Below are 12,992 nucleotides of genomic sequence, written 5' to 3' on the forward strand. Positions count from 1 at the left end.
CTTGTGTGTTCCCCATGGCTTGATTCAGTAGGATGTACTTTAAAACTTGGTTCATCTGGACTTCCTCACAGATGCAATGGACAAGGAACAGTGTTCTTGTAATGTTCAAGTTGCTGCTTCATGTGTGACATGCATTGCATGTCAATTTTATTTTTATGAGGATTTAGAATTAGACCTTTTAAAAGTGAAATGTTGGTTGATAGCATAGTATTTGTTAGAGAACAATTCAAGTGGCTTGAGGAGTTTTAAGTTTTCCAGGCTCATGAGTATCAAAGGTATAGAGCCAGCTGTTAATTTCTTGAGTCTAAAACTTTGTCAGCATGCTCCACAAAAAGGCATCAGTCCTTTGTTTCAAACGTGTCCTCTTTGGGGCTTACCTAATTTTTTTTTCATTCTACCTACCTACTTGTCTGTCTGTCTATGTATCTATCTGTCTGTCTGTTCATCCATTCTTCAGAAAATTAACTCCATGCTGTTCAGCTTGGCCTTGGCTTTCTGGTCCTCCTGCCTTCCCCTTCCAAGCTCTGGGATGCTTGCTTGCACTCTTCACTCCTGGCCCTACTTTTGGGATTGCCACAACACTCGTAATCCTTAACCTCTGTCAGGGAGCATACAGTGGTTGCATTTGGGGCATTCTTCCAGTCCATCCATTACATCTAACACTAGCTGGTTTACTTCCAAGTTTACAGCAATTGACTCCTGGGGAAATACTAGTTGTTTGACTCTCTCCCTTGGTGTTTTCAATAACCATGATGCCAAATGGATTGTTCTTTGGTTTTCTGTCCTTAGAGTATAGTTCATGTTCAGATTGCTCACTTCCATTCCCTGGAAATGACCAGAAAATGACCAGAAAATGACCTTTGCCTTATCATTGTTCCCATTTCCTATCATGTTCCTTTCCATCTCAGCAGCACTGTATGCCTGCATCTCCATAGGACTGCATGGGACGTGTGGGAGTGTAGAGAGCACATCATTGTTGTTTGTCATGTGTGTGTATAGCACAGGGATAACTGAATGGGAGAACACATGGGGTGGGCTCGAGAAGGCTGTTACCTCCTATTACGGAGGTTCCCCTCAATGGGGCTAAATTAGATAATTAGTAGGTGGTTTAGTATTGTAAAGCATGCCTCTACATTCCAAATTTTTAGCATTGTAATAACAAACTTTCCTTTTGTGAACCAAACACCCTATAATGTTTCTAATTTTTGTTTTCTTCCACAAATTGTGTGTGTGTGTGTGTGTGTGTGTGTGTGTGTGTGTTAGAAAGGTAACTTGTACCAGGCAGTGGTGGGGCACACCTTTAATCCCAGCACTTGGGAGGCAGAAGCAGGCAGATTTCTGAGTTCAAGGCCAGCCTGGTCTACAGAGTGAATTCCAGGACAGCCAAGGCTACACAGAGAAACCAATGTATATATTGGTTTTCCGAGATAGGGGTTCTCTGTGTAGCCTTATATATCTATATAAGCCATATATATATAAATGAAAGGTAACTTGTAACTCTGGGACTGAGAGAGATTACCATTGCAAGACACAAAACAGTAGTAAAATCCTATAGTTTTCAACTTTCTGTTGTAAGTTCTAAAGTTATTTTTGAAATTTTCAAATATTTATGTGTTGATGACATGGAACAAAAGGAGGAAACAGTAAGGGGAATACTTATGTGCCCTGTATTGGCTCTGATTTCAGTATTCAGCAATACTTCAAGTCATTTAAAAGCCTTTCTTCTTCTTTGCAGGACCTCTTTGTTGTTCGCCATGAGCTGGCTATCATGAGACTAGCTGCCTTCATGGGCATCACTATGTTAGTTGGAATAACTGGACTCTTCTATACACAACTGATTGGCATCATCACAGTAAGGATATTTTTAATGTAAAAACTGACAAGTATGAACAGATGATGTAATTGTGGACTTAATTCTAAAATGTTACAGGAAATTTGCAAATTAATGGAAAAAATTACCCACAATTATTATGTGTTAAATGTACATAAAAATTTGCATCCCTCTTTTTAAAATGTGCAGAGTATTTTTATATTATAGTAGACCTTGTGCTTATAGGCTTCATGATTACATATGTTTTTCTGTTAATTAGTATCTAGTGTGGAATCATTTTTTTTAATCTTATTTCCTTTTATACCATAGCAATCACTTTGATTTCTTTATTACAAATAATACTTTGAACATCATTTTTTTCTTTAAATTATTTAAGATCTATTTCTGAAGATAGACTTGCTAAGACAAGACTACTTTTAGTAGTAATTAAATCATTTCTTGAATGTCCTAATTGATTTATCAGTGTGCAAACTAACTTAATAAGTGATAATCACTGTTTAGTATGCCTGAAAGACTGTCAGTTCCTTCTTCTCTATTTGATATGGGAGGAAAGTCTTGACATAGCACCAATCAATTTTGACATTTCTCTACATCAGATACAGTCATTTTTCTTACCATTTAATTGGAACAGTTACATCAAACACTTGACAGTTTCAGGTACTACTGTCTTCATGCGTGCATTTATTGCGTATGTTTTTTAGGTCAGTTTGAGGGTATAGGTGCAGAAGCAATGAGAGATAAGACTGACATACTGGGGTGCTGGAGAGTTGGCTCAGTGGTTAAGAGCACTGACTGCTCTTCCAGAGATCCAGAGTTCAATTCCCAGCAGCCACATGGTATCTCACAGCCATCTGTAATTGCCCTCTTTTGCTGTGTCAGAAGACAGTAACAGTGTACTCACATACATAAAATAAATAAAAAATTTTTAAAGACTGACATACTAGAGTATCAATTATTTTTACAATTACTGTAGTTGAATCCTTTTATCACAACAAAAGAGATTTGAAAAACTGAGAAAAATTGTAAAGATTGAAAAAAAGAGTCTTGGTAGAGAGAATGTAGGTCAGTCAAGTGGACTTCCTTATATATTATTGGAAGGAGTAGAACTTGACTTAACCTTATTGGAAGGTAAATTACCAATGCCTATCAAAATTTAAAGTGTACAATCCTTTTGACCAACCTTGTCAAAATAACCTTGTAGAAGCTATGTCTTTGAATGCAGGTGAACATGCTCAAAGGGGCTGCAGCATTGTAGTATGCTTAGCATCTATGTTGTGTATGAACATTTAAGTACTTATTAGCATGTAATGAATCAAGTAAAGAAAGAAAACCTCGAAGCCTATCATTAAGCAACAGTATTCAAGAATTATGGTACTGGCCTAAGGATGGACATGTATGTATAGGAACTAGAATTGAACTATATGGTCCTGTGCTACCTATAGAGAATTAGTTTCAGAATGCCTTGTATGTACTAAAATCTGCAGTAGCTGCTAAAACCCCTATTGGGATGGAATAGTATTTGATATACATTTATAGTGTATCTCCCTATATAGTTTAAATCATATCTACATCCTTTATAATGTCTAATACAATATCAATAATATGTAAATAGTCATTATACCATGTCATTTATGGGATGATGTATAGAAAAGTCTGAGCAAGTTCAGTGTGAGTGCAAGTTTCTTCCTAGTATTCATAGCCCGTGATCGATTAAATCCTCAGATACAGAACCCATGAAAACAAGAGGGCCAGTAGATTTTCAATAAAAATGCCAAGACTATTCATTGTGGAAAAGAGCAGTCTTCTACAAATTGTTCTGGGGCAGATAGATATTCAAAGTAAGATTGTCTCTCTGCTTCATGACATATCCAAAAAGTTACCTGAGAAGGGAGTATAGTGCTGAAGTGGACAGCCTAGAGCAGCTCTCAGAAGAAAACATAATTGACAATGTTGGTATCTTACACAGAGCACCCAAAGTAAAAACTACCAGAGAAAAATGAATTGGACTTCATCAAAATGACTTTTATCTTTAAGGGGTTCTATTTAAGGCAATGTGAGGAGACCTTAGAACTCAGTTGGTCTTCACACACTGTTGTGTGTGTGACATAGTGCAGTGTTGCAGAGTTCTTTAATAACAGTGAACACAGAGTTCCTTCTAGACTTACCAGTTCCTTTCCTACATCCAGCCCCAAAGAAGGGCATGGATACACACAGCAGCTATTTCTTAGGGGCCCCAGACTGGATGCAATCCAGCACTTGTCTGTCCATTTTGTAAATGCAAGGGTGTTTGAGTTGCCTGTGAGAACATGAAAAGGAGGAAGTGTTGATACGCGGTACTGTGCACATAACCTTGAAGACAAGCTAACTTAAAGACCACATACTTCAGCAAGGCAGTTTGTATGAGCTATGCAGAGCAGGTACTTAGAAGAAGAAAATGGCGTTCTGGTTGCATAGGGCTGGACAGCTAAGGATGACAGTTCAGGGGTACAGAGTATCTTTCTGTGATAACAAACATGTTCTCCAAGTGAAATTACTGGGTCACATGGAGCCATTTCTCCCACAGTTGGACCTTTTATCCAGTGAGGCACTGTCCTCCAACAATGTATGAGAATTTCAGTAGCTCCCCATCTTTGTCATCATCTCTTGACAACTCTTGTTAATTGTAGTCATTCTATCAGAAATGTACTTTTTTCTATTTGCATCTCTCTGATGTTGAACACTTCTTTATATGCATATTGGGACTTCATAGGGCTTTGTGAAGTGTCCGTTTTAATATTTTTTATTTTTATTTTTTTAACCATTGGGTGTAAAGTATTTCTAATACCCCCTGGTAGTACTGATAGTAAGTGACATGGTAACGAGTGTGACTGTTTCCTAAGGTCATGCTCTTAACTGTTGCACTCGTTCATGAATAGTTAATAAGAACGAACTATTAATGCCCAAGTCTTGCCAGAATCAACAAGTTATGCATACTGTTTAATTTCCAGCTTTGAATTTGTCAGAATTTCTACTGGGTATTTAAGTCCGTCCAGCAGAATTTCTCAGATCCCCTGTTGTTACTGTAAATGGTTAGGAGTGGACATTGGGAACATTCGGCTAAGCATTCACATCACTACTGAGGGCTGGCAGAGGCTTGTGGCTGAGTAACACTTTCCTGCCACAGCAAGTCCATTAGCTTCTGAGATTGTGCTGTGAATGGCAACTATTTCACGCTTTTTAAAAGGTCTCTACTGTAAAGTTTGAGCATTCTGATTTGTACATAATAAGTAAGTTATTTGTTATTTGCTTGGTCCTAACCCAACACTCTCACAATACAACATGCTAATAATTATTTTCAGATTATATGTTTCTTTTTTTAATATTGAATAGCAGTTTGTTGTACCAAACAGGGAAATTGGGCTCTGATATGTTATTTCTAAACTGAGTAGAAATCACACAAAATTGTACATCTGTATGAGACACTCAGGAAAAGGTGCAAGCACTGAGAGGGAGGAATATATTTTGTCAGTCTGATCTTTAGCCACTGTTCTTGCCCTCAAATACAGATGTTAATCAGTGGCCAGCGGGTGGCTGAATCAGTGAGCTCCAGGCTCAGTGAGAGAGCCTGTCATATGACCCTCATGTCGTAAAATGAAAAGTGACTGAAGAAGGCACCTGGTATCCATCTCTGGCCTCCACATGAACGTGCACACATGTGCACACACCCACACAGGCACCACACAGATAAAGAAATTAGAGTAAATTTTAATAACATTTCATTGGATTGCTGTGGTGACTGTCAAGCACTGACCTTTTTGGATTTAGTGAATAATGGTTTCAGAATTTGCTCCTGTCCTTGCTGATGCAGAATTCATTTTGAGGCTTAATAGTTGTCTTAAGTCTAAGGAACTATTAGCATCCCTACAAAAAAACATTTAAAATATTGACAATGTAGACTATGCATACCTTCTTCATAAATACATGTTCTGTTCCATCTTTTATCAAACTAAGCTTGCCTATAGGCTTCATCATATATGAATGCATGGGTCTCTATCCCGTGAGCTAGAGGTGAGTATTTAAGATAGCATCAGAGCCATGGAGGAGTCATAGTGGACCAAGTCACTCCATGGGAATGCTCTTCCTCTCCCTACCCTTGTCCCCTCATCTCCTTGGGAAGAAAGGATATCATTTCCTTATGGAGAACTAGAGTTTCCTAGCTTGAATGTAGGTCCACTAAACAAGAGAGCAGAATAAATGCCAGTTCATGTGCTTAGACCTAGGTATTAGAGAAGCAGGGCTCTCATTTTTAGTAATTATTTCCCCATTGTTTCCTTTAACCTGGAATGAATAAACTCTATTAAAGGGCCACAAACAATACACATCTAGTATTTCTAATAAATTGACTAAAGCAAAATTTTAAGGGTTTACTTCCTTTTCAGATTTGGTTTAAATTAGGATTTAAATGTATGGGTCGTGTTGTGTTGTGTGCTCCAACTGAATGAATACTGGAAGCCATGTTTGTAAAGCAGTTGGCTTTGATGCAGTCTTTATTCAGGAAACAAGTTATCTTAGCAGCCCTTGCTGAGGAGCCCTTTTTTGCTCTTGGATGTGAATGAAGTAGACAGTGATGTTGTTATTAATGTAATTGACATCAGAATTAGGGAGCAGTAGTCCCAGGCAGCAAGAGGAAAGTTCCTGCTGGTGTTAACAGTGTAGCGGAGCCAGACCGGTCCGGTTTCCAGTGACAGGAGATGTAATCAAGAAGCCGAACAGCTGCTCCGCTCCCTGGGGAGGTCCTGACAGGGAGCTGTTCTCTGCCATGACACTCTTCTCACAGTTTGTCTAAATTTTGTATACAAGCATTTCTGTTTGCTGGGCACAGCAGTTTGTGTGCTGGTGTGAGCTTCTGATGTCTTCTTTGGAGCTTAGTGCATTGCTCATTGTGCTGAAGTTAGGGAATAAATGTGTTGTTGCCTTTGGTCTCACAGATGCCATTGGATTCTACTTGAATATGAATGATAATTCTTGAGAGATCCCGGGGGTCCAGATTAATTGAGACTGCTGGTCCTCCTACAGGGTCGCCCTCCTCCTCAGCTTCTTTCAATCTTCCCTAATTCAACAACAGGGGTCAGCTGCTTCTGTTCATTGGTTGGGTGCAAATAACTGCATCTGACTCTTTCAGCTGCTTGTTGGGTTTTTCTGAGGGCAGTCATGATAGGTCCCTTTTTATGAGCACTCCATAGCCTCAGTAATAGTGTCAGGCCTTGGGTCCTCCCCTTTACCTGGGTCCCACTTTGGGCCTGTCTCTAGACCATCTTTTTCTCAGGCTCCTCTCCATTTCCATCCCTGTAATTCTTTCAGACAGAAACAATTATGGGTCAGAGGTATGACTGTGGGATAGCAACCCATCCCTCATTTGATGTCCTGTTTTCCTGCTGGATGTGGGCTCTATAAGTTCCCTCTCCCTACTGTCAGACATTTCATCAAAGGTCCCTCCCTAGGAGTCCTGGGAGTCTCTCACCTCTCAGGTCTCTGGTGAGTTGGGGGGGGAGGGTCTCCTCAACCTCCTATTTCCTGAGGTTGCCTGTTTCCATTCTTTCTGATGATCCTTAGTGCTTCAGTCCTCTTCCCTCAGCTAATACCAGATCAGGTTCCTCTCCATCCCCCACTGCCCCCCCCCACTCCATCCACATTCCCTCCCAAGTCTGTCCCTCCCTCCCTCCCTCCCCAGTTGTGATTGCTTTCTTCTCTCTTCCAAGTGGGACTGAGGCATCCTCACTTGGGCACTTCAGCTTGTTGAGCCTTTTGAATTCTGTATGGGTTCTTTCTTTCTTTCTTTCTTTCTTTTGACTAATATCCACTTATTAGTGAGTGCATACAATGCATGTCCTTTTGGGTCTGAGTTACCTCACTCAGGATGATATTTTCTAGTTCCATCCATTTGCCTGCAAAAGTCAGGACGTCCTCGTTCTTAATAGCTGAGTAGTACTCCATTGTGTAAATGAACCACATTTTCTGTATCCATTCTTCTGTCATGGGACATCTAGGTTGTTTCCAGCTTCTGGCTATCACAAATAAGGCTGCTATGAACATAGTGGAACAGGTACCCATGTGGCATGATGGGGGTATCTTTTGGGTATATCCAAACAGGTAGCATACACCAGCTGATATGAGGCCCCTAACACACATATACAGTAGAGGAGTTCCAGGTCTGTGTTCATTCAGAGATGATGCACCTAACCCTCAAGAGACTGGAGGCCCCATGGAGTTTAGAGGTCAGGTGGGATAGGGGCTGGGGGCATCCACGTGGAGATGGGATGGGGTAGGGAGGAGGTGTGGGATGTGGAGCAGTCAGATGGTGGATGGGGAAGGGTGGTGAATGGAATATGGAGTGTAAAAAATGAATTACAAATAAAATTAAATTTTAAAAAAGATAATTTTCAAAACCATTGCATAGAAAATATTTCTCCTTATACCTACTGGCCCACATTTGATTTATAGTCAAGACTTGCGTACGTATAGAAAGAATCATTCGTGCATGACTGTGGTGGTTTAACTAAGATTGGCCCCTATAGGCACAAATACTTGAATACTTACTGTCCAGGAAGTGGAACTCTGTGACAGGATTAGAAGGGTTAGGAAGTGTGCCTTGGAGGAGGTGTGTCACTAGGGGTGTGCTCTGAGCTTCTAGATCAGGATGTAGGGTCTCAGTTCCTTCTCTAGTGCCATGAGTGCTTGTGTGCTTTTAGGCTCCCTGCCATGCTCCTCTGCAGTGGAAGCAAGCCCCAACTCAATGCTGTTTTTCACGATCCTTGCTCACAGGATCTCTTCACAGCAATAGAATAGTTACTAAGATAGTGATATAATTTTAACTGGGGCTAATCTAATGCAGTGAAAAATATCTTATATTCAAAATCAGATTAAAGGAGATTAGCTATTAAATAAGATTTTATTAATTAATGAATTTTTTGCTTTATAAATATATATACAGAAGTGTAGGCGTAAAATTGTCAATCTTTATAATTGAGCTTAGCAAGATATCAGTGAATCAATGAGGTGAGTTAGTACAGTCTCTATTTAGCTCGTGTTTACACACTTGGCTTGCAATCAGCATTACACACGTGCAGGTCATTGTAGCTCACTGTCTTTAAAGGGAGATCTCTGGTAGTTTGGCTTTCCTTCCTAAGTTATATATATTTAAATAAAATAAATGTATTTCTAGTATAGTATTTCCAACTGTAAAATTATATGACATATCTCCTCACTGCTTTCTTTAAAATGCTAAAATAAATAAATAAATAAATAAATAAACCCAGGCACCTAAATTTATTATGTTTTTTAGATGCTTTTCATGCTCATGGATATATTTGTTTGTATGTAGTAGATATAATAAAGAATCTTAGAGAGACTATTTTTTTCCTTTTCGTAGTAACAAAAATTATGTGTGAAATTGAATGACTTATATACATATATTTCTGAGCAGAAGTGCTTCTCTACTTCGTTTCTCTTTGCTCAGTACTATAGAACACCCAAAATACTCAAATGAATAAGAAAGCTGTAAATAATGTAAATGTGTTTTGATAATGCTGTTAAGATAGTTAAGGCATAGACGTAGAGACTCTTTATGTTGCTGTGTGGCTAAGCATGTTGGGTGTTACTGTTACTTGGCGTTTCCCCAGAACTTGCTCTTCCTATCTCGTGATCTGAACACATGTGGATGTTTAACCTGACTTTAAAGCACTGTAAGGTTAGAAGAAGCATGGATTGTATATTTATTCACTTGAGATCTTTGCTAAGTGTCTGTCTCTCATGTTCTATTTGTTCATGATCTCCCAAAACCTAGTCCAAGGGCCCATTGAGTTCCCTGACTCTGTGTCTTCTATTGATAACCAGAAACCTCATCAAAAGTCTAATTTGATGTTAAAATGCAAAATAGTTGGGTTTGGGTCTTGACTCTAAGTATAGATTTTTTTTTTTTTAATTTTCAGCTGTTTTGGTGATGATGAGGTTACTTAATAGAATATTTTTTGCATAGTCACTCTCCGTGGCCTGCATGTGTGCCTGTGTAGTTTCTTTGCTAACCATCATCTTTCTTTTTATAAAGACCTTGCCATGTAGCTTGTAGTTACTCTACATAAATAGATTAGTGAATGAACACTAGTTTATATAATTTGGAATTTTACTGTATGATTAGATTTTAAGGCTCTTGTGATTGTAGGATTGCATATATCTTCTTTGTCATTTTGTTTTTTTATTATAAACTTTTGTTTAAACATAATTTTAGTAACTGATATAATTGAGATATTTTTTTCTTCTAAGCATCAGGAAGTGCTTAATAAAAACAATAAAAATAAGGAATTTTAGTCATTAAGGATTTAATATACACTGATTAGTTTAATCTCACAAAGACTTAGAATGTAAGCATTTCTACTTGGAAATTGAGGTGTGAAGTTTTAATTTCTTACCTATTTTGAATAGCCAGATGGTGGTTTGATGAAGAAAAGCAGAGAAGTTATTTTGGAAAGAGATTTTCAGTGGCTACAAACGTAAAATTCTCTGCATCTCTAGCACTGCCCCGTGATTGATGAAATGTTTATGTGAACTTCAAATTTCAAATCAAAGACCCAGCTGGTCCTCTGTTTGTGATGGCCACTAAGGAACTGCCAGTTCCCAACGAGGAAACTGGCGGGAGAGACAATAAAGGTTAACAGGACTCCCTGCCTTCCCATTGAAAAAACTTAAAAATAAAGAATTACGGGGGCAGGAGAGATGGCTCAGCTGTTAAGAGCACTGACTGCTCTTCCAGAGATCCTGAGTTCAACTCCCAGCAACCACATGGTAGCTCACAGCCATCTGTAATGAGATCTGATGCACTCTTGTGGTGTGTCTGAAGACAGCTACAGTGTATTTATATAATAAATAAATAAATAAATCTTTTTTTTTTCCCCTGAAGACAGGGTTTCTCTGTATAGCCCTGGCTGTCCTGGAACTCACTCTGTAGACCAGGCTGGCCTTGAACTCAGAAACCCGCCTGCCTCTGCCTCCCAGGTGCTGGGATTAAAGGCCTGTGCCACCACACCCAGGTTATAAATAAATCTTTAAAGAAAAAAAAAAAAAGAATTACACTATTTCAGGTTGTGCCTGGTTAGTTCTGTCCTGCAGATATGGGACCAAAGGTCCCCAGTTTGTACAACCTTGTTCTGCTAGGTGTTTTAGAGTTTAAAGTTAACTTTAGCATTAGCATTAGAAAGATGACTCAGAAGATGTGCTTGCTGCTCTTGCAGAGATTCCAAGTACCTCTGTTGGGTGGTAACTCTAGCCCTGGGGATCTGACACCTCTTCTGGCCTCTACGAGCACCTTCATTCATTCACCACCACACATACATACATACATATCATTTTTTAAAAAATTAAATGTACTACATTTATATACTAGTAAGCAGTCAAATGAAGCTCTTTTTTTGTTTTGTTTTTTGTTTTTTTTTGTTTGGTTTTTTTTGTTTGTTTTTTCCAGACAGGGTTTCTCTGTATAGCCCTGGCTGTCCTGGAACTCACTTTGTAGACCAGGCTGGCCTCGAACTCAGAAATCCGCCTGCCTCTGCCTCCCGTGTGCGCCACCACGCCCGGCCAAATGAAACTCTTACAACTAGAAAAACTCAAAGACAGAACCAGGTCTATGACCGTGACGTACAAAACCCTTTCCCAGGCTACATGCAGAAAGTGAGCATAGATCATCCAGATAACCACCTATGTGCAACCTAGCAGTATCCTGGCCTATGAGACCTTCCTTGCAGGACAGATTTCAGCAGACTGTGAAGGCTCTGTGCAGGTGTGTCGAAGGGCTTCTCTCTGATGGCCACCTTTACTTTGATCAGGTCTTTAGTATGCTAACAAACTCCTTTGTAAACTGTTTCCAGAGTTAAACAGGCCCAAAGGCAAGTCCTCGTCCACACTCTGAAGACTGTTGTCGGAAGCAGATGGACTCTGTCCTGTATGTGTTGCTCGGGATGTCTGAGGCCTCTCTTCAGCACACCCCTTTCCCCACAGGGCAACAGATGTGGCCAAGGGCTGCTGCTTGGGCAGAGTGAAAGGAAAGCAAGAGCAGCTATCAGCCTGGCTCGGGCTGTGTTTTCAGCCCTGTTAACCTGGTAATCAAGAAACCTATGGTGATAAATTCTTGCCTTTCATACTACACCCCATTCCAATTTCCCAATAAATCCATCTCTTCCTTCTGTTAAAAAGTTTTTTTTTCTCCATTCCAGACATAATCCAGCATTAAGTTAGGCTATAGTTTTTTTCTTATAGCCAAACATAATTTTATCCTGAATCTGAAGTACCTCTTTTTATACCAGGATTAGCCATTAGGAGAAGACAACATATTAAAACAGAGAACAGACCTGTTTCTGAAAGTCTGTTTTGCTTTTTTTAAAAAAAATTTAAAACTCCAGTTTTTAAAATAATGAAGCATTCTCTTATATTGTTTAGGTATATAGGCAGATTGAAGTTTTAGATATTTTGATCATTAGATCATTCCAGCCATAAACATTTCTCAGAACTCATTATCGCAGCATTCAGTAGATGTGGGACTTTCACATTTCTAAAATAATGGTTTATTTGCTAGCTAGCTAAGGCTGTGTGTTGTATCTATATTCCATTTGTAGCATTTGTCTTGTTGGTCCTTCCCTGGTGCCACTAGAAGATTTGAGTATTTTCAGTACGATTAAAAAAAAAAAAAAATCCCATGTTTGTCCACATTACCAAACAAAGTAAATTAAGCGTAACTTAGTATTTGTGCAGACTGTGGGTTTTACTTTCCTTCAGTGACAGACTCTGTCCGGTGTACTGCAGCCTGCTTATAAACAGTTGTGTTTAGGTCTCCTGTGCTCGCTGCCTCCCAGACTGAGCACTTACTGTGTGCTAGTGCTCAGCTATAGACCTCATGCTGGTTTTGTAGTAATAGTATTCCATACAGCAGAGGTAGAAAGAGGTAAGCATTTGCCATTCTAGAGAAATTAGTAGATTAATCTAGGCAGCTTCCCAACTACTATTTACAGAGAGTAAAGATCTCATCCGCCAGGCGGTGGTGGCACACGCCTTTAATCCCAGCACTCGGGAGGCAGAGGCAGGTGGATTTCTGAGTTCGAGGCCAGCCTGGTCTACAGAGTGAGTTCCAGGACGGCCA

General features: G+C 39.4%; 1 protein-coding gene across 3 annotated transcripts in view; it reads left to right on the plus strand.

Moving 5' to 3' along the window:
* The window catches only part of Zdhhc21 (zDHHC palmitoyltransferase 21), a 61,303-nt gene that overhangs the window by 37,621 nt on the left and 10,690 nt on the right, over positions 1-12,992 (plus strand). For all 3 annotated transcript variants that reach the window (XM_029476194.2, XM_021160134.3, XM_029476193.2), the window contains one exon: positions 1,736-1,852. In XM_029476194.2, coding sequence (XP_029332054.1) covers positions 1,736-1,852 — 117 coding nt within the window. The remainder of the gene's footprint in view (positions 1-1,735; positions 1,853-12,992) is intronic.

Source organism: Mus caroli, unplaced genomic scaffold, assembly GCF_978045245.1.
Source record: "Mus caroli unplaced genomic scaffold, Mus_caroli_1 scaffold_6, whole genome shotgun sequence".
NCBI lineage: Eukaryota > Metazoa > Chordata > Mammalia > Rodentia > Muridae > Mus > Mus caroli.